The 22,046-nt window shown below is 43.9% G+C and overlaps 1 protein-coding gene across 1 annotated transcript; it reads right to left on the bottom strand.

The window, feature by feature from the left end:
- Positions 1-2,145: 2,145 nt before the first annotated feature.
- Positions 2,146-21,586, bottom strand: tmem200a (transmembrane protein 200A). The gene is made up of 5 exons (XM_069657259.1): positions 20,937-21,586; positions 5,808-5,942; positions 4,337-4,626; positions 4,089-4,252; positions 2,146-3,477 (listed from the first exon to the last, which is right to left on the bottom strand). The coding sequence occupies exons 2-5, from the start codon at positions 5,933-5,935 to the stop codon at positions 2,392-2,394; spliced, it is 1,668 nt and encodes a 555-aa protein (XP_069513360.1). The 5' UTR covers positions 5,936-5,942; positions 20,937-21,586; the 3' UTR covers positions 2,146-2,391.
- Positions 21,587-22,046: the final 460 nt, after the last annotated feature.

Raw genomic sequence — 22,046 nt, 5'->3', positions numbered from 1 at the left:
TGAGTTGTTTCAGGCAGAGGTTGTATGAGGGCCTGCACAGAACACCAGTGTGAGAAACATGATGAGTTTTTTCTGACTGTAAATTATGCTAAGCTACTCCACAGGTATCACAGAGTGAAATATGAAACTTGAAGGAAAACATAAGGTCTTCTGGGAAATATTAAATGTGTGGTGTTGAAGATTAAGAGCCACACCAGCATCTGACTGTACCACAGTGACATTTGCAGGTATGTTTACAGGCTGTTTAATGAGCCGCAGCTGAGCAGCTAATTAGCTCTCTATCCTCAAAGTGACAGCAGCAGAGCACTTTTTTCCCCCACTGAATGTTTGAGCTGCTAGATAAGGTGCAGGGGAACGTGTGTGTCCATGTCTGTAAGTGGGATAAGAAGACGTTGGCAGGAAGGCTAATGGTGGAAGTTGTTAAAGAGCAGTTTGATTTTAGTTGGACTTGAATAACAGCGTAGAACAAGATGAATGTATCCATGGTGACGCTCTCTTTGACACTGATTTTTCTTTCAGTAATTAATCAGTTCTAATTGTGAATTTTTGTAGTCGTCAGCAGTCATTATCAGCATATATAAACAACAAAGTTTATATCATAAGTGAAGACAATAAAGGGCGGCTATTGTAAGACATAAACTCGATATGCTGCAGCAGAGCCACAAACAAAGAGCAGACATGAAACTCTTCTTACTGTAGTTCTCGGTAAAGGGCAGAAATATTATGACTGCAGGGCAACATGGGACTGTTATTGTGTTTTGCAGTCTGGAAACTTGATTTAACTTTTATCTGAGCTGGTTCTGATGTTGTAGTAACTGCATTTGTTTGCTGTTTGATCTTCAGCTTGTAGCACAGACGCACACAGACATAAACCACCTTTAAAACAAACACTGATATCTATCCTTTGAGAGCTGGGAGCCTCTGAAAACTATTCTGCACTCTTGTAAAGGTTTACACCAGGCGAAAGGTTACAAACTGATTCTGCATTCGCTTATTTATGTACCATACTTGTTCAAATAATATCAGAGTTTTATTGTTGATTTGTGTCACTGCAGGCGTCTCTCTAGCCCTTTTTACACTGCGGTTCCGCCTCGGCGCCGTAATGAAGCTACGTCGTCATGCAGCCTTTGCCATTTTACATTGGACCAAGCAACGCCGGCATTAAGTTGACCCAGTGTGTGTTTTTAAATAGCGTTAGCAAAATGTGCGCAAGTTGTAAACAAACAGCGCATGCTTCAAATACACACTGACGCCGTTACGCCTCTGTTACTACCTCCGATGCTGGCTCAGAGGCTCTACGCCTTCGCCCCTTCATTCTGCCTCCGTGCTTTCTACATAGAAGACGGATCGTAACAGAGGCGTAATAACCCCACCTTGAACTGGCAGTGTAAAAGGGCCTTTTGTTAGCTCTCATCCAAACTCTTAATTTATAGTACAAGTAGGTCTACAAGTGCCACATGAAGTAGTTACATTTCAGGTGCCGTTGAGGAACTATGCTATTCAATTTTCCCCAACACGTGACTGAACGTTTTTCACAATAAAAGCCTTGTTAAGAAATTAAAGGTCTTAAGGTTACCAAAACATAAAAGGGCTATTTATTTATTTTTAGCAAATACAGTCGCACCAGTTAAAAACGAGGCCTTGCACTTAGAAATGACCTTTAATTCTGGTGAAACAGAGCAGATTAGAAATAACATCCTGCCTCTAATAGAAGCCTGCTTCAAGGCCTGCTTTAAAGGTCCTGGGTCACTATGTTAGGAAATACAGTAATTGTTTCATGATCAGTAGATTAGTTAAAATGATCATTACCAGCCTCTGTCTTCACTTTGTTTTTAATAGCGCCGTACTAGCAAAGATCACTAATATGACTCCTACAGTCTGAGAGCTTCTTCTCTTCTGATGTTTAATTGTTGATGCTCTTTCCTCAGGTTGTTTCTAAACTTTGTTTGAAACATTAACATTTGTGTCTCGATTACCCACTCAGGAAGAAACCTGCTCAGAGCGCTGCCGGTGTGTCCTTGAATTCTCCGTCAGCTAAGAAAGGAACCTTTAAAAGCTGTTATAATGAAACATGATCAATGTGTCTCAGGACTGAGATCCGGTTACAACTTTATTAGAACTACGTTTGTATGAAGCAGACGATAATGATGATGTAATGTTATTTCTTTATTGATCCCTGTTGAGAACTTACTGTTCACTTGCCTCCCTCCAGGGAGGTCAAAGGTCAGGGTCAGCTACAGAACAGCCCCTCTGGACCTGTACAATAGGCATTTAGTGTCTTCCTGAAATTTTTACAGCACATAATGTTCCACTTGAGTTTTTCCTCCACAGACTGGAGCTGTTAAACTCATCAGTTCCTCCTGATGTGTCTTTAACCTTTAGTCCATCGCTTCAGAATTGAGTCTCCGAGCTGCCCCTCTTCAGCGTGCTGCTGTTAAACTCATCGTGCTCAAAGCTCAGGTTATTATGTGACCTCGATATCATCAGCAGCTTCTCCCTCTTGCTGAAGTCTCGCCTCGCTGCCGCTGACGCATCCAGCAGCCGCTCCCCTTGCTCCTCCCTGTCCTCCAGCCGCGTGTATCCTTTACTGCTGTTGCTGCGGCTGCTGTTGCTCCGGTCCAGGCGGGGCCAGCTGGGGTGCTTCCGCTGCTCCGGGCGCACACTGAGCATGCTCGGCCTACGCTCCAGGTCCAGAGATTTGGAGTGGCTGCTGAGCATGTGCAGAGAGGAGTTGGAGCCAAAGTCAGTCCTTGCTGCTCCTGGAGAGAGCCAGCAGCCTGAGGGAGCCGGGGAGAGGGAGGTGGAGGAGACGGAGGAGCAGTGGGAGGATGAGGAGGCGGAGTTACTCCGGTGTAGGCCTGGAGGTTTGGAGGCCTTGGCAACAGATGCTACGGGAACCACGAGAGACTCCATGGAGCTCAGAGGTTGCGCCCTCTCTCCGTCTCTCCTCTCGCCTCCTCTGTCCTCCTCCGTAATCGCCTCCATCTCCGGCTCGTCAATAACGCAGTTGTTGAGTTTGATGACGGGGAGAGTAAACGCAGAGATAGAGGAGGAGACGATGGAGCGTGCATGGTGTCCTCCTCTCTCCCCGTCCCCGTCCACTGACCACTGGTGGCGCATAGAATCCGAGTGAACCAACCCGAGCCCCGGGCCGTAGAAGGGCCGGTCCTTGTAGAGCGGCGCTAACAGCCCCGCGAAGCTACAATCCAGCTTAGCCTGGCCCCTGTTACTATGAAACTCCTCATCCCCTAACAGCACCTCCTCCTCCTCTGTGGAGCCTCCTACCCCTCCGGCTCGAGAGGAGAAAGCGAGGAGGGAGTTGCTGGCCAGACGTGCTGCGTTATCAGCCCCAAAGCCTCGAAGATCCCCGACGTCCCTCGAATAGGTGCTGCTGCGATGATGGTGTAGCTTCTGCTCCTTCTGCCTGAGGCGGTGGATGTCGATGACGGTGGAGTACATGTCTCTCATATGGATTATCTAGAGTCGAGAGGAAACTAGAATTAATAGTAGAAGTCGTGTTTACCTTTGGATTACCTGTGAATCTGCTCAATATTCCATTATAACATATTGAACACGATAATGTGCTGGATGTTTGTGACCTTGGAAAACACGGATCACCTGAGAGTGGAGGAGGGAGGGAGTAGGGAAGGTGTAATCGAATCAAGGAAGGGAACGAGGGGGCATAAGAGCAGAGGAAATGTGATCAGAGGAGAATTGCAGAGATAAGAGTGGAGGGAGGTTGGCAGAAATATGATTTGCATGTTAGTTATGTAGGGATGATGAATAAAGATAACTGGCTGCAGCGTGCGTGCCCCTCATTTCGGAGAGAGTGGAGGAAGAACCGAAATGAGAAGACAGGGTTGTGACGGAATACAAACTACTTTTTCAATTGACTCAAGGTTTGTTTTTGTAAAATTGGAATACGTGTTTGAAATATTATTTTTTTCGCACCATGTTCTGCAACATTAAGTGTTTAAAACCCTGCGAGCCAGCACTTATTCTGTTAAGAGTTCCTGTCACATCTTGAAAGTCTCAAACTTTAATGGTAACTCTCGATGTCATCTTCCGAGGCCGGATTTGAGCCCTACCTTAGTTTCTCTGTCTCTGTTTTCGTGCAGAATGGCGTTAGCACAGATGAAGATGAAAATCCCAATGCCCATGGTGAAGGGCCCGAACATCTTCATCCTCTCAGAGTGACGATGCTGCTCCAGGAACCGCGTCAGAGCGCCCCCTGTCTGTTTGGATGGCGTATCTGTATGCAAAGCAGACGGAGGAGATGAGTGTTTTAATATCAGCCAATGTAACAAAACAAACAACTTCATTTTCCTTCACTTACCTCGCACATGACCAGTGCTAGAGTTCACCACGTCCTCGTCTGTAACGGCCATCTTGTCTCCATTTCCTTCACCTGCAGCAGATGTTTTAGCTCTCCCGGCGGTTGCCGTCTGAGATCCTCCTCCAGTCGGTGATTTGGGCACGGTTTCGCTGTGCGGCCAGTAGCCCAGCGTGGCCATCCCGATCCCTATAGCCAGGATGACCAGTCCCAGGAGGAGGAAGAACCCGGAGGCGGAGTAGAGGCGGAGCCGACCGCGAACCACCACGACATCGGTGCGTCGTTTCCGCTTTCTAAGTGAAGATTATGAAAAGAAAACAGAATTGATTTAATGAAATGTATCTAATGACCTACATATGTATTTCTATATATGTATATCGCACCTTTAAAGAGGGGGTATGATGCTGCTTCACATTTTAAGACATATAGTATATAGTCGAAGGAGGCGGTCCACGGAGGTTGCGTCTTTTGTAGCCTGCGTAGACCGTTAAAGCCGAACTGAAATGAGACGGTCTGGTCTACTGTGGATTTCCTGTCACCAGCTGTTCCCGCTCTTACCCTTGCGTGACCAAACGCTCCTGTCACCTGGCAACAGGTAGCTAGCGGGCTAATTAGCGAGCATAACTAACGCTGAGTAATTTAACCTATTTTTGTACAGATCATTTGTTTCAAGTACGCCATCTCGTTTGAATTGGCCCGCAATGCATCTCGTGATACATTGGGCCGAAGGATCCATCTGGTGTATCCTTTGCGGCCTGGGACAAGGAGGTATTTGTTGGCCCCATCTGAAGGAGCCTTCAAATTGGGACAGCCTTCGATGCGCCGCTACGACGCAATCGGTCTTCAAATAAGGCTGCAGCCCCTGGATTGGGCTTGTAACGTCACAAAGTGCAGCCTCAATCAGAAGAAAGTGGGCGTGTAGGGGGGGGGGTTTCTTAAAGAGACAGAGCTGACTGAGTCGTTTCAGGCAGAGGCTGTATGAGGGCCTGCACAGAGCCTCCTCGGGTATCACAGAGCGAAATATGAAGCTTGAAATTAGCATAATAGCCCCCCTTTAAAAACAGAGGTTACAAAGTGCGTTGGCAGACACAGCTAAATGCAGGATACTCAGAAAGCAAATAACAGAAGAAACCCAAAAAATAAGACAAAACAAAGCGAGACAGCAAAGTCAAGATAAAGTTAAAGCTAAATAATAAAAGAGGATCAAATACAGAAGAGAAAACAGAAGGATGACGAAAGAGGGTGACGGAAAAAGAGAAAAATGAAAATGAAAAAGCATCACATAAAAGAAGGTGATGTAAAGCCGTCTCACATCATTTCAGCCACCTTACAAAAACATGCACCGTGATTGCATAGGCAGTAACACCTTCCACACAGACTGTGCTGGCTTGTTGTAACATTAAAACCACTGTTGCGTATAAATCACATAGAAACTAAATTGTTTCCTGTTGCCAAAGTAGCTGATAAGAATCACCTGGGTGCGGCCTCAGTCGCGACGTTCCCCAGGCCTGGCGAGCCCGGTATGGGCCGGTGCTGAGAGCGGGCGGAGTCCTGGCGTTTGAGCTTAGCCAAGCCTGTTAGCACACCTGCTGCTGCAGTCATTCTTAACCTGCAGATGCACACAGAGAAATAGTTAAGTCGTGAGTTTAACATGCTCTTTACGTTCAGCATCTGTTCTGAGTGAGTTGATGTTTATACCGCCAAGATTTAGAAGTACTTCCTGCCAGTTTGTTTGGTCTTTTGTACACATAATCAGAAACTATAAAACAGCTGCAAACAGCAATTTGGCAGAAGCACAGATGCACATGGGAAAAGAACAACAGTATTTAAGAACATGTGAACGGTGCACACACGCGTTTCAGCAAAGACAATGTCTCCCAGATGCTCTGAACACAGGGGATGTGAGGCGCTTAATATTCAGAGCGCAGCATCAATCATGGATCACAGCTCTGTTTGTGTTCATTTACACAGGTGTGTCGGCTCATGTGTGGCAGTGACTTTTTTTTTTTTTTACAGACTTCTGCAGGGACAGTGTGTCCAAGTTCCAGGAGTTGCTGTTTACACACAGAAACGTACAGCCAGTACAACATCTCCTCTGTTTACTGGTGATGTTTTGTTGTCGGCTGTCAGCCTTCAGGGCAACAGGAGCTGATGTGTGCATGTGTGTGCATACTGCACATACTCATACACTGTGTCTGTTTACTGTTTTCTTCCTGTGTGAGCGAGACGATGAGAGATATAGGGCCAGAAAGCAAACAGACAGAGAGAGAGCTGGTGGAGTGGTCTGTGTTTTATTGCATTTCTGTTACTGTTGCCATTGTTGTTATTTACGTCATTGTGGCAGTTATAAAACTGGAACTATAGTGCTGCGTTTCTGATCTGATATTCTAAATGAATCACAGTCTCTGTGCTCACCAGCTGCTCAAACGTCTATTAATAGTTATTAAGAGAAAGGAGGCTTAAAACAAACACAGGCTTATTTCAGGAGCCTCATTTGGCTTTAAATGCCTGTTAATCTGGGCTCACATGAACATTAGCATTGTCCTATTGAATTCTAAAAGGATTAAACTGACTGTGTTTGATGTTGAATAACCAAGGCACAATATTCAAATGGAAATTTCAAGTACTCCTCTTCAGATTACATTCTGGCAATGTTGTGTTTAGGGTCGGGCGGGCGTGTAGTAGAATACAGTGTGGAGACATTTTAAACCTTTGGACATAATTTTCTTTCACTTTGAACATACTGCTGTCCCCAGGTGTTCACTATATAGCGAAGGGTTACAATGCATTGTGAAGGATTTTTTTTTATTTAGACTGTGATAGTGATGCTTTTTTCTGACTTTTAACTGGGGCTACACAATCGGAAGGTTGGGGGTTCGATCCCTGACTGCTACAGTCGCATGTCGAAGTGTCCTTGGGCGAGACACTGAACCCCAAATTGCTCCCGGTGGCATAGCCATCAGGTATGAATGGGCATAGATCCTGACTGGAGATTGGCACTTTGGCCTTGGCCATCAGTGTGTGTATGAGTGTGTGAATGGGTGAACTTGACATGTAGTGTAAAAGCAGCTTTGAGTGGTCCCAAGACTAGAAAAGCGCTATATAAGTACAGTCCATTTACCATTTATTTACCATAAATCCTTTCATTGTCTTTGCAGTATCAACATGCGCAATCAACAGATTGCAGAAGCTTGAGTATTGAAAACATGGGCTATGCTTTCACACCATTTGGCCAATCAGAAGCTACAGCAGCGTTTCGCCACAGCGCTGTAATTTAAGCAATGATCCCGCTACATACAATATTGCCGCCGCTGCTTCAGATTTCTATAACATGTCCTGAAGTCGCAATTAGACGACTCTGTGGAGATTTCCGCTCCAAATGAACGGTCGTTCACCCGCTCTTCTTGTTGAGGAAGAGAGCACTGAAGTCTTGGCAACCAAATAAACAACAGCGGAACCAGTTTGCTCCTCACACAGTGTTCTAACGGCAAAAGAGGGTCCAACATAGGATGCTCTCTGTCCACACACAGTCGTATGCAGTTCTATTACGCAATGTAAACAATCCACGTGCCTATATCAGCTGTGCGCTCAGTATCAAACTTTCAGCTCCCTGGCGATCTCCCTCCAGCCAGCTGCCACAATATTGTAGTGAAATAAGAAGCTATTGTGTATCTAACTCCCTATGTCCCTACTGTAGAGTCATTGATTGTCGCTGTTTGTAAAACTTATACAAGGTGCAGATGTCATTTGGTAACGATCGATCGTTTTGAGACGCTATGTCATTAATAACGTCCCTCGTGCACATGCGGCTCACGGGCTGTGAGAACTGAATTGTGCTAGAAAACATTTAACTTTTGTGACTTAATTAAACAGACTGCTGATGGAGACAGTCAACACAGCAGACAGAGAGAGGGGGCGGGGCCAGAGGCTGTGCAGAGAGCAGAGGTGCAGGTGTGTTGGGGGGACTGAAGCAAAGCAAAGTGATCAGATTAAAGTAGATTGTGAATTAAAACTTAAAAAGGTGAAGAAGAGAGTACAATTAAAGTGTGGAAGTAAGAAATAACCATCTAGAAAGAGGGAAATCCAGACTGAGTAAGTCTACATGAACGACTTCGCCCCACCATTCTGCCTCCATGTGTTTTAAATTGAAGACAAGACACAACACAGGCGTTATTATCCTGCCATGAACTGGCAGTGTAAAAGGGGGCTAGAGGAGGCCTTAGTGAGCCATCAGTTACCCTCAGATAAAGTGGAGTAAATTTAGTGGCAGCTTCAAGGTGAGCTAGCACGAGAGCTGAGGAAGGAGAGAAGCGCGAGGAAAATGTGGTTGACGAGCTTGTTGACCTTGTGGTAAAAAACAAAGAACGGCACTTCAGCTCTTCAGGAGAAACGATGTACTATAAACACAGGTGCTGTGCAAAATAGGCCGAACAGCAGGAGCGTAAAGTTATATCGATTGTGCACACTTAAATATGTTTTTATTTATTGGTCATCACAATATGGAACAATGTTATTGCACATTGCAGATGTTCTCCTGTCTTGCAGGCTTCCTCTGAATGCAACTTTGATGTAAATCCCCCGGTAGCACCTCTTTCTAACACGCTTCAAATGGAGCTGAAAGAATAAACTACAAGCTATTTCACTGATTTTTCCTTTGCAATAATGTATTCAAGATAATCCAGTGTTATTCAGTTGGAATAATTCTACTCATTTAAATAACCCATGTTCTTTAGGGAACGTCAAAACGTGCTGCTGATCATACAGACGTACGGCTGCTCAGAAGATCATTGTTGATCGAAGGGAAAGAGACGCTAAGGAAGCTAACGTTGATTTTGACCAATGAAAATAGGTTTGAGGTGGAGGAGGTGCACATGATTGTGCAAAAGCAGAACCAGGAAAGGGTTTTTCCAACAAAGCCACATGTAACTTAGTCTGTTTGCTGACGCATTAAGTTGGAAAAAAAACGACTCTTTTCTACCAGAATGGTTGTAATAGTGTTTCTTTGGTATTTCTTCTCTTGGCAAACGCAGAGCTGTTGTCGTCTGTTTCAGCGTCACCGTGATAGAAATCTCTCAAAATGGAAATATTAATTAAAGTGTGTTTATTTGGTAAACAGTGTACGTCTGTGAACATAAGAGGATGAAACAGATTTAGCATGGGAACACGAACACACCCATGACCTTCCTCTTTCTGTTTTTACATTTCTCTCTCCCTCCCTCTCTCTCTCTCTCTCCTCCAGGAGCAGACTATCTGTAGATCTCTCTCCTCTCCAGTCTCACCCTCAGTCTGTGGGCTAATGCATTCTGGTTGTGACCCTGAATAATTTTATCCTTCCTCTTCCTCCACCCAAGCTTTCTTTGTCATCTCATCTCTCTGTTTTTTTGCCTCCCCTCCTTCCTCTCAGATCTATTTTTAATCTGTCTCTAATTTTAATTTTCTTTTATTTGACCACTCTCCTCTCCCTCTCTCTCTCCCTCCCTCTCTCTTTTGTTCCGCATATCTCCGAGCAATAAAGTCTGCTTTAAGATTCAGGAGGAGACAAAGCTTTTAGTAATCAAAGTAAGTGTGAATCACACACAAGACCAGACGTTCTCTCCTCCCACCCTCCTTTCTCCCTCTCACATCTTAATGTATTTTTCATGTCAATCATCTTCTTCTGTAATACTGCTGTAGGAAAGTGCTCTACCACAGATGGTGAATCACACAAGGACAAACACAAGCAGCCACTTTTTCTCGGGTTTTCTCCGCGCTCGTGCTCGCTCTGTCTCTCGCTGCTCGGTGTGCGTCAAACAGGAACCCACACAATGTTCAAGAGCAGGGGGAGAGATTTCCTCCGTTCACTGAGAGGGATGGGTTGGAGGATAGAGACAGGAAGGACGGTGAAAATGAGAGAAAAAGATGACAGAGGGATATAGAAGTTTACATCATTGCACGTTGGTCAGAAACTGAAATCACTCGTAAAAACAAAGTGGTGGAAAGGCCTCACAATAAGCTACATGAAAGTGCTTTTCCTGCACAAGATGACAGGACAGAAGCCGACAACAAGCCAAGTGCATCTGTAGTTTTAACAAGCAACAAACAAGAGAAGAAGAGCGATCGGAGCTCTGCCGGTTCACACACACCAGCCGTCTAATGAGAAAGCACTCCGGCTCTGGCACGACAAGACTTCCTACTTTGTGTTGGACATGTGCAGTGACCTCATTAACGCTCAACGCCCAATCAGTGGGTCTTCACAGGCAGGGCGGGACTGTAATTGTTTGACTGCGTTGTCCCAACCTGGGCACTGACTTATAGTAATAATAGTAATAAGTAAATAGTATTTATTAACCAAGTCTGTCTCCATGAAACATATCTACAGTGTCGTACAGTTGTTATATTCCTGTGTTTTTTTAAATAACGCAACAAAGTGGCAGCCTGTTGCAGCAAAGCCCAAAGAGTTGTAGTAGTTGATTTTAAGTCCCGCCTCTGACTGAGCAGATAGCTTGTGGTGGTGAATAGGGATGGGAATCAAGAGGAATTTGTCGATACTGGTATCGATATCGATACTACTCTACATTATTTGGTGAAAAAACAAAGACATGGGGTGTCTGATGATGTGCCTCTGGAAGAGGGGTAACTGGGGTTAAGGCCTGTGGTCCTCTTCCTACAGCAACAACAGTTAACATTAAATGTAGTTACAGTAACAATCATAAGCAATACAAAAATAGTTTTCCAGCTGTCATGGCAACTATCATCTATCAGTTACTAGCGTACCTAAACTGGACTCCACTGTAGTAAAGTAAATCTTTTACAATGAACTTTAAAATAACCTTACAATAAGCGATGGAGAATGGGTTGCTGGGGCTGCTGCTTGACTGACGCCGTCTATGGATTAAATTGGAAGAAAAACCATGCGTTTTAACTGCTTTTCTAGTTTGGCTAATCCCATCTGCAGTGTTGCTATCAGAGCCACTGGGACTCGGAGGCTGCACTGAGGACGTACTAGCAGTCTAGCAACAGCGTTAGCATTAGCCGCGTTGCTAAAGCAGTCAAACAAGCTGCTTCAGAGTTATAGAACGTTGAACTTGTGTTTCGTGGAGTTGCTGGTGTTTCCACCTTTAGACGCAACTACCCTTTTACATGAATTGCATGAAGATGCACCAGAGTGAAATTTGGTAAAGTGAGCCCAAACTTTCAAACGCTTTGCTCTGTCCGCCATATAGACCTACTTGACTTTCTCCAGAGAACCACAACAATGCAACGTTGTTGCCAGCTTCATCATCACTAGGGGACGGATGCCAGCTACGTAAGGATGAAACAATTGAAATAAAATGACATTAAATAGGATGGAATGTAACCGTTTAATACCGATAGGAGCACCGTTTATCCATGAGATTATCTGTACTTTCAATACTGACCAATCACATATTGGTTATACTGGTTCTCAATACCCATCCCTCGTGGTGAATCAGTTTTTAGGGGCAGCATGCCACCTATGGCCACCTGCTGCACACGCCCCTCTGAGCAGGATGCAAACATATATGCCTTAAGAGCTCCTTGCGTGATAACCTTTCTGTTTTTTTGCCTTGTCTTTTGTCTCTCAGTGTAATCACAGCGGTCCTGCTCAGACTGTATGAATATTAATGTTTTTTTTCCCGCCACAAATCAGATAAAAGTTATAAATAATGCGACATCCTCTGCTCCATTTTCCCCCTTGCTGCCTTAATGAGCAGTTTTCTAAATTAGTGTTTAATGAATTATGAATTAGCCTCCATGTGATCACCTCAATACTCTAATGGCTTAAAAGGCTTTCGCTGTTTAACTGTACCACAAGAAAGCTTTTAGAACAATTAAATGTACCTCGCCTTCAGGGAGCAGATTTATTCTGTTACAGGAGACATTCAGAGACTCTTACATGAGCAGAGATTTCCTCTCTCTGATCTGTAACACCTGCGCTGTGATGCTCCTCTGAATGTGATCCGTCTCTCAGCGAGCATGATAACGACACGATACCTATCTATAGGCGACGTCATGTGATGTATTGTCCCTATAGCAACTGCATGTGCTGCTGCGAGGTGACATGTTTCTATAGCAACTACCAGCTGTGTGCACAGGAATGCCAGGTATCTCATTTACGCTATCGCTTATTAGCATTTCTCATGCTTCCTTTTGAGTGAAATTTGCATTTGCATGGCCAGAACACACCTTTAAGTCGCTTTTCAAAGAGGTGTCACTGAGGGGAAGAGGAGACAGGAATTACGCTAGAGTCGGATTGGCAACTGGAATGAAATGAGAGGAGGCGATGGAAAAGGGAGACACATTGTTGAACAGAGAGGTGAGAGCAGCAGGGAGTTTTTGCACTTTTTATGCTCTCCCAACATTTGCGAGTTAGCGCTGCTTTAAGGGTGTTAATCACATCTTTTTTTTTAACACAATTTGAAACTCGAGAATTGTCTCTGAGAGAAAGGATGTGGATCACGAGGAGAGAGATCAAGACAGGTGAGGCTGAGAGACAAAAGGAGGAGCGGCGAGGCAACGCTCGAAGAGAAGAGACAGCCCGGAAGGGAAGGTTCTTTGATCCACGTGGAACAAACTCCAGAGACCTTTTTTGACTCTAGAAAGACTCTGAAAAAAGTCTCAGATGACTCACTGTAGTGAACTGTATGCTAACACGTCATGGAGGAAGGCGTCTTACATGGACATAAGACGGGAAGCAGCGAGGAGAGGAATGAGAGGGAAGATAGAGAGAGACATATTTGCACCATTATGTCTCCCATTACAGTTACACTGGGTCATGTGTTTTTCTCTTGGTTATAAACTGCTCTCTTGAGGTCAACTGAGGCCAAAGAACTCTAATAACTGTTAAGAGAGAGAGAGAGAGACGAGCCCCTCCTGTGGCTGCAGTTAAGGTCAGCTGCCATTATATCATGGAGCTAGGAGTCAAACATGGAAGACAACATTCAAGACATGTGCAGGCTACTATTAGCCTCTCCAACATGTGTTTTTTCTTGTGGCGATTTTGTATCAAAATGCAGTTTATATTCTGATGTAAATTTCCCATATGGGCTTAAATATGCTGTGAACAGTGTCAGATCTTTGTACAGCCTGTTCTTGACTCTGCTTTAAACTGAAATGCAGAAATAAAGAGATTGTCAAGCGTTTTTATGCCCGGGTCAAACTTAAGTACTTCTCTTCAAAGTACGCCTACACCTCTGTCAAGCACAATACTACCAGAGAGAAGTCAGGTTGGTGGAAAAGAGCATGTTCATAGACTGATTTTATTAAAGAAGAATTAATTTAGTGTCATTTTTGACATTTAACTTCCTTTTATTCAATAAAAATCTCACAACACGTCATGTACTCATTAGAACAGCCATATTTACCATGTCAACATAAATATAATAGCATCACACATGGCACTGACTCCATACTTGACTATACTTTGAGCACAGTCTGCAGCACATGTAGCAGAGCATCACAGCTGAGCGAACAGTGGGTCTCACTAAAAATTGGTTAACAGTGTATAATGATGTTAGATATTTTTGATAAAGTTATTTGTTAAAGAAAGTATCCTCCTGAGAAAAGTTGCAACAACATTTCGGTGCAAAATGGGCCCAAAATCCACAAAGAAAAAGTCCTTTTCCAGTCCAGCTCTATAAACGTATTACATCTGCTACGATATTGATAAAGAGTGAATTATTATTAAATATTTTAGATCTCAAAAATCCCATATCGTTGGGGCTCTAGTACAATATAGCCCAATATAGTAAAATATATTTCATAAAGTAGTTTAGTATATCAAAGTATAAAATTGAGCAATATCACACGAGAGGGAGTGATGATAGGGTTAGGGTTAGGCCTGCGGCCTTGTGCCTACAACTGAATCACAGCTGTGCTGATATTCAGCACAACATCACAACCTCGAGTGTGTTATTGCTTTTATACAACAGTTACACAAGCGGCAAATAGTAGTAAACAGTAATAATCAACAACAGATTATTATTTGCTCCACCAACTAGCTCCACAACTTAACTGAAACTGGACTTTTGTTGCCAAGCAACCCAAACATTCTCCTGCACTCTGTGTCTACAGGTTACCACAAATCAGCCGTTTTTATCATGTGCATTTATCGGCATGTTTTAATTTATCATCAACCAGTGAAATAAGAGTCTGCTGTGTGATTCTGAGGTACCAGCTTTATCATTGAGACACACACTGTCTGCTGTAATGTTAATTAACAGTATTCAGAACACCTGGCTGAGGCAGAGTGATACACAGAGTGAAAAGTCCCAGTGATGTTGTTGTCTATATCAGCACTCATGGAATGACTCTTATCCAATCAGATTACTTGGTCGGAGCTAACTGTTGTATAATACAGTATATACAATCTGCACAGTACATACCATACATATGGTAGGCTGGCTATAGTATGATACATAGAATAGGATTGGATAGAAGAGTGGACTGACTGACTGAGGGCTGATATTATACGTCTGTTTTAAAGGCTTAAATTGTTGTGTTGGCATGTTTCAGCCCATTTAACACAAATTGTATCCACTTTAGAACACATTAATCAGATAATCACTTTTCCAAATGGGTTCTTGGAGAAAGTGTAGTCGAAATGGGAGACCGTTTTAGAGCTCCTCTTATAAATTGCCTTTCGAAACCCCCCAAAAAACATCAACTTTTAATGGAAGTTCACATGATACTTTTAAAAGTGTTTTCTTTTGAGCCTCTCGAGACAAAGCGGCTCAAAAATGTGCCCTTTTGGCAGCGGAGGCTTACATTTTTTACTTCCATAAACACACTAGCAAAGAGTGTTCAAACTCACTCTTTTGCTATTACGTTACCACACAATAACACAACTTAGACAAACAGACTGTTTTCTGTGAGGGATAATCTTCCCCCAGAAAGACCAGTATGAGCACGATGCTTCAGAGAGGATTTTTCTGCTTCACCAGGCTGAACGTGACAAGAAATTTATAACAAGAAGACAAGATGATGTGTGACACAAAGCTGGGACGTGGATTACAGCGCATGAAGAGCCTCGGAGCAGGAACCGATCTGTTGTTTTATTTTTTTCAATCACGTGTTATTAAATTACTTTGTTCACCCCTGAAGTGAAATTCTCTGTTTGCTTTTCCAGAAAGGTCAGAGGTCAGAGTCGGCTGCAGGGAAGCAACCCCCGGTGGCTTGATCAAACAGGACACTCTCGATCACTCTGCTCGAGTACAAGCTGATTGTGTTGCTGCATTTTTACTCTCATCACGTGCAATGGGGGAGCTTCACCTGGAGGGCGTTGTGCATGCAGAGGTTCATGCTATTATCCCCCACAGACCCCAGCCTCCTGCATCCAGCCAGCTCGACAAACCAGTAAGAGTTGTAGACGTAATTACTGACCAGCTCGTCGCACCTGAACACGATTGAAAGTTTTTCAGGAGCGTGTGCGGTGTTGGATGTACCATGAAGAGTTCTATGTTAGCACCAATTAGCAGGTATCTGGTATCAATTAGTGTAGGATGACTGTACCTCGCTTGTTGGCTGATTCTGTGTTTCTCTTTCCTCGTTTTTGCCTCCTAGTGCACATACTCAAGACTGTTATCTGCTGTTACTCGCAGAGAGACAAACATTTTTTGAGATGTGTTCAGGCGAGTCTTTGGTCTAACATCAAAAAATAAAATAAAATAAATAAACAACAATGGTTAGCTACCACTCCAAGTAGAATCTCAGAAGTGACGTCCTAATGGCTACGTCCACTTCTTAAATACAGTCTATTATTTTAAGCAGCAATTAAGATTAGTTTGAGCTTCTCCCAACTTGAATTCTGACTTGAAGTGACGAACACATTCATAACTGTCAATACCATAGACTGTATAAAAAGATGGACATGACAGCTCCGTAAAAGTGAAGCCAAAACCTCTCTATCGCCCCCTGCTGACTGGCTGCAGTATAGCTCATAAAGCCCGCCTCCTCTATGTTAACAGATGGGACATGAGTCAAACTATAAAATCAAAATACACGCCAAATAAATGTTTCTCAAACATGGTGTCTGTCATTATAGTTAGTTCTTATCATGCTGGTTGATGTCCAAGTGTTTATTTTTCTGACAAGTTTAGTTTGTATTAGTTATTTGATGGGGTAAAAAGGATGATTGACAGCTCTGTTGACCAATCCGGCTCCTGCAGCCGATCTGTTCTGGATTAGCAGAGTAGAGGAGGAACGGCGAGAGAAGATGTAACTAAAACAATCACTACAGTCATTGAAGTTTACATATCTGTGAACGTCTGCTTCAGACCAACACAAAGAAGCTGTTCTGCTGTTAAACACACCGGTGTGCGGGATCCTTGCTGGGGGTTTTTTTCGGTAAGTTAAGTGTGTGTTTTGGTTAGAGGAAGCGGCTACGGCGGCTCCGCCCACCGATCTCTTCTGTACAGCTCTGGCTCCAAAGCAAGAGTCACCAGAGCAAGATGCCTCGGGGGTATTTTGTCTTCACTTTTGTACAATGAGAGCAGATGGAGACGCGACGTCCATCTTCATATACAGTCATTGGTCAATACCATTACTCTGATATGAACATACCATTAGCCGCTTCTTAGGTTGAAGGTGTGTGAAACTATTAAGGGAGTTGTGTGAGGCCACCATATAACACCGTCACCCTAAGTGCAACACAGGAAATTGAGCTGAGTCAGAACACACCCACACAACCCAGAGATCTGCCCTAATCAGTAAAACTCACCTGTGCAGTTTCCCTTGTGCTGTTCAGGAGCTTTTGTGATAAAGCCGGAGAAAATGGCTTTTTTAGAGACGGGCAGTTATGACATTTTTTACTTTTGAATTGCACAATGTTCAAACTCCTTTTTTGTACCGTGCGTCTGATTTGATCGGAGCCGCAGAATGGAGTGAAATTAAAATGTGATACCTGAGAGTCTGGCTGCTGAGTAATCAGACCTCCACATGAACCTCTTACGGCATCGGGAATTAAGTCCCTTCATGTAGCTCTATACAGATAAACACTGCAAGATCGGATTAAAGAAGTGTCGGTTTTATCTGATCACAGGCGCCTTGGCTATCAGAGAGAACAGCAGACGGATGAAAGCAGGAAAGAGGAGGGCGAGAGTGAGCAACAGATATACAGATAGCGAGCGTGTGAGTGTACATTTCTTTACTCCTACAGACTCACGGTCAGGGGTGAGTCATCTGTCTGCAGAATATGTCACTTCGTTTTGTCACGCTGACCTTTCGGCAGCACATATTCTGATGCGAGTGTCAAATCCCTCTCCAGCGTCTTGTTTGTTTTTTATCCTCTCATTATTCCGATGATACATACTGTTGGGTTTTTTTAAAGTCTGGCATCCTTCACGCCTCCTGTGATCAATCCAGCTCTACTCGACCAGATTAAGTTTTGAATTGAATCATCGGATGCTCATGCCAGGCCTGCGTGTGTGTGTGTGCGTGTGTGTGTGTGTGTGTGTGTGTGTGTGTGTGTGTGTGTGTGTGTGTGTGTGTGTGTGTGTGTGTGTGTGTTTACTGGAGTTAGCCCCCTGTTGATTCTAACAAAATGACTCACTCTGTCTTCCCCGCACTCCCTGTTTTTCAGTAAGTCACCCACACTAATTCTGAAACATGAGCTGCATGTCCCCAACTGCCCTGTGTAGTTGGTACCCAAACTGGGGCCCTTGGACCTTTGTGGGGTCCATGTTTAGATCCTAGAGGTGGTTCAAAAGCTCATTTAATCCCACTTATAGTAAGTTTTCCAAAATCTTGTGTAGGGATGCACGATATTGGATTTTTTGCCGATATCCGATATGCCGATATTTTACAACTCATTTAGCCGATTACCGATACCAATATTTTTTCCCCGCACACCTAATTGCAGAGATCATCAGCTCTCTTCTGTATTGGAATTAGCGTACAGTATAACGGTGATACTCTTATCACATTTGTTACAACGGTCGGGGTGACGGGTCTTGAGATGGTTAATCAAGTTTGTAGTGTTGAAAGACTTTGCCTTGGCTCCTCCTCACATCACCGAAGCTGAGCAGTCATTGCAAATAGCAGGTTTGCTTTCTATTTCGGACACTTTGAAAAACTTCCACACCACGGACATTTTGGCTTCTAACTCTCTCATGCTGCAGGTAGACACATGTGACGTCATCACGCTGCGCAGGTCTTCTTCGCGCCGGGGACATTGCACCGAGGTCGGGCATTTAATCAAGTATGCAGCAGCCCATTATTTTATTGGTTAATTATATCGGCGTGTTGGCCGATATCCGATAGTTCATTTTTAAGCTAATATCGGCCGATACCGATAACGTGCCGATAATATCGTGCATCCCTAATCTTGTGGTTCATATTTATTTTGGCCTTGAAATTTGAAGCAGGAATTCTGTGATAAACAGATTAATTGTAGTATTTTCCTCACATGGGGGTCCCTGGGATTTAATCTAATTATCAGTCAGTGGTTTGAGAGCTTAAACATCTCACTATGGGAGCAGCAAAGTGAAGGAACTGCTGACCTAGGGGGGATTCAAACAGGATTATCCATTTAGAGGTTATCTGTGAAGGAGGATTAACTCGTATGTCCCCTGACTTCTTAATGATTCCCAAATTAAACTCAGATCATTTCAGTGTAAAATGTTTGGCAGCGACACGTGTCTCACTGCGAGCCATTTGGCTCGGGGACTTTCCCTCGCTCTTGAAACAGCTCTCAAGGTGAGAGTTACACTTCGTTCATTTAAATCACACCAAAGACAGAGATAGAGTGTCTGTACTTAAAGCACCCTCCACTAATATAATGTGTTTGGCTTCTTGTATCTTCAATGTGAGGTTTGACCTTCACTTTGCACAGTTTGGCACACCAAGGCGGTTTTCATATTCATTACGTTTCTGTGTGTTCACCTCAACACAGCGATGTACGGCATGCAGATCTAAAAGCCTATATTTAAATGTGCACGTTTAGGTTTGTCAGTGAGACGTCTTCAAAGGAAGCAGTTGGAGATTGTACCTGACAGAGCGCTATGCATGCATGTACAGGGCAGGATCGGCAAGACCTTGGTCAGAGTCCAATCCAGAATCTGAGCACTTGTCCACTTGATGTAATGTAATTTGTTGTATGTTAATTTTCCTCTAACAAAACAAAACTACTAACTCCTACTTTTATCTCTCTTGGTTCAGAGACTCTGACACCCGCATGAAAAAGTAGAGACAACAGGCGGAGTGTTAACTTTTGGAAGCTCACCTTCTCCTACATCCTGTCACCACGCACCACCTCACGCCGCGTGTACGCTGCAGGTGTAGCCACCAAAATGTAACACGACGCATCCGCTCCATTACCAGCCCTTATATGTAGCCGCAGTGTTAACGAGCACAAGGACAAGGTGTCGTTGATAATGGGAACACACTCACTGAGAAGCGTAACAGAGCGTCTGACTCGATCATCCCGCCGGCATGATCTGTGACGGCAGCAGCGGCATGTGCTTGTTTACAGTTTACAGGCAGGTGACACACAGACTCTGCGGCTCAGTTCACTCTGTGCTCTCATAACGGGCTGCACTAATGTGATATCAGACAGACTTTTGTTGTGGATTAGTGATGGACAAAGAGAAAATGGCAAGTATTCGTTTTGCACCAAGCAACAAAAAAGCAGCAGCTTGATGTGTTGCAGTTAATATGCCTCACAATCTCACACTGCGATGTGACTGTTGCACATGCCCACATCACAATTGCGATGGTTAAACAATTTATCCTGCAGCCTAAATATATATCTTTATCTTGCTGTGGCTTATTATTATTAAGACATAACATTACTCGGTAATGAAAATAACTTAAGCTTTACTGGTGAAAATGATAACGAGCAACCATCTGTTAGCTGTCGGCTGGACGAGCTAAGGACAGTGCTAAACTAAGTTTGTATAGTAGTTTATATTATAGTTACTTATCTTACGCAGCCCCAAACAGACACATTACCTCATCGCTAAGAGTCCTGCAGGCAGCTGTGTTTGACAAAGAAACATAGCTTTAAAAAGAAGTGAAGCCTCTTTCTTTAACTGGCTTCCTAAACGTGTGCACAAGCTAGCCAGAACGAGATCTTTACGACACAAGGCGTGGGTAAGTTGTCCACCGGAGCCGCCAGTGTTGAGACAAAATCAAAGTTGCTCACAGCTTTAGGTTAACATTTTTGTGTCTTAAAATGAACCCGGGTGGGATCTTTAAATAATTCTTTAAGGGTTATGACTGAAAATGATCAGTGACCCTTTTAATGATGACCTTTGACCTGTCTTCTAAAGCATGAACATTGGCTGGCAATACTGGAACAAAGAAGTGAACTCCTGAAACCTGGCACGATAAACTGTTAATCGTACTCCCTCCCCGGAGAATTAATATATCATGCAAACACACACACATCAAACAAAATGCTTGACTATATAGTTAATATGACAGCTTATAGTGTCCTATAAAACTACAGTGGGAAGATAGAGGCTACACTTCCATGTTCATGAAATATAAAACAAAACGTCTTTAATTATAGATACAAAAAGAAGAGACTGTGAGCTGTCGGCTTGGATTGTTTTACAGAGTGTTTAAAGAGTTGGAGAGGAGGTCACAGACGGTGCTCACTTCTTACCTTCATAAAAAGCCGTCACTTTTCTCTGTCACTGTGCCATTAGGCACGCGGGGGGATTTGGCTGTAACCCGGGGAGAGGGAGAAAGCCATCTTCCACTTTGAAGGCTACTTCCACTGAGATGCCATGCCGGAGAAAATTAGGATGACAGGAGACAGCTCAGCTGCCATGCAGGGCTTTGAAACAACAACACAGAGCCAGGATCCTCAGTAGAGACGATGTAATGTCATTATTACACTTAGTCCGGGTCAGAGTGGGATCCAAAGGGTCTTTTTTGATGACTTTACAGGTTCACGTTTTACGCCATTTGGAGAGAATGCGCGCTCAGGACGATGGCCGCGGTGAAACACGCTCCTTATTAAAATCCTTTAACACATGCCTGCGTTTGAAAGTGGTAAAATCTCACGTTGCGAGTCCCAAAGTGGAAAAATATTCCTTGTTTCATCGAGAAAAAGCCGCTGCTGTGATCTCCCTCGTGGCTGCAACGCGTAAAACTCTCTTTCCCGATATTAGCGTCCAAAAACTTGTGTTTTCGTCTATAAAGAATCAAAACTTAGTTAAAAAAAATCTTAACCGGAAGTTGTTGAAAGATTTAAATCGTGTGGGTTTTTCTTTTATTCCTCTGTGCGGGAGCGAGAGCGAGGCAGCTCCATCCAATTCCTCCAAAGCGCTTGTACGCTTGTGGGAATGTGAGAGGCTTTCACTGAGATGTGTGTGTGTATGTGTGTAAGAGAGAGAGAGATATAGAGAGAGCAAAGAGAGAGCGAGAGATGGGGGGTGAATGGTTTGTGCGCGCGCTGGAGGGATGTATGCATGCGCGTTTATGGAGGGAAACACGGCACCGTGCCATGCTTTTATGCGCGAGCAGGACGCAGACGATAAGACGGTGACTGGTTTTGAAGAAAGAGAGACTGAAGGCTCAGATTTGTATCTCTATGGGAGATGGATGCAGTATCCGCACACAAGCTCAGGAAATGCAACACAAGCAGTGTGTAAAAGTGTGTATAATTGGCTTTGAGTGTGTTCTTTGATGTTTATGTAAGATGTGCATGAGAGGCCCACATGTTAGGAGTTATCAACACTCACAGGGTGGTGTGTTTTCGTTCAACTTT

This window comes from Semicossyphus pulcher, unplaced genomic scaffold (assembly GCF_022749685.1).
Source record: "Semicossyphus pulcher isolate SPU_LCO1_2020_fin unplaced genomic scaffold, fSemPul1.0.p SCAF_11, whole genome shotgun sequence".
Lineage (NCBI taxonomy): Eukaryota > Metazoa > Chordata > Actinopteri > Labriformes > Labridae > Semicossyphus > Semicossyphus pulcher.
The sequence above is the reverse complement of the archived record's forward strand: the minus strand, read 5'-3'. Positions and strand labels throughout refer to the sequence as shown.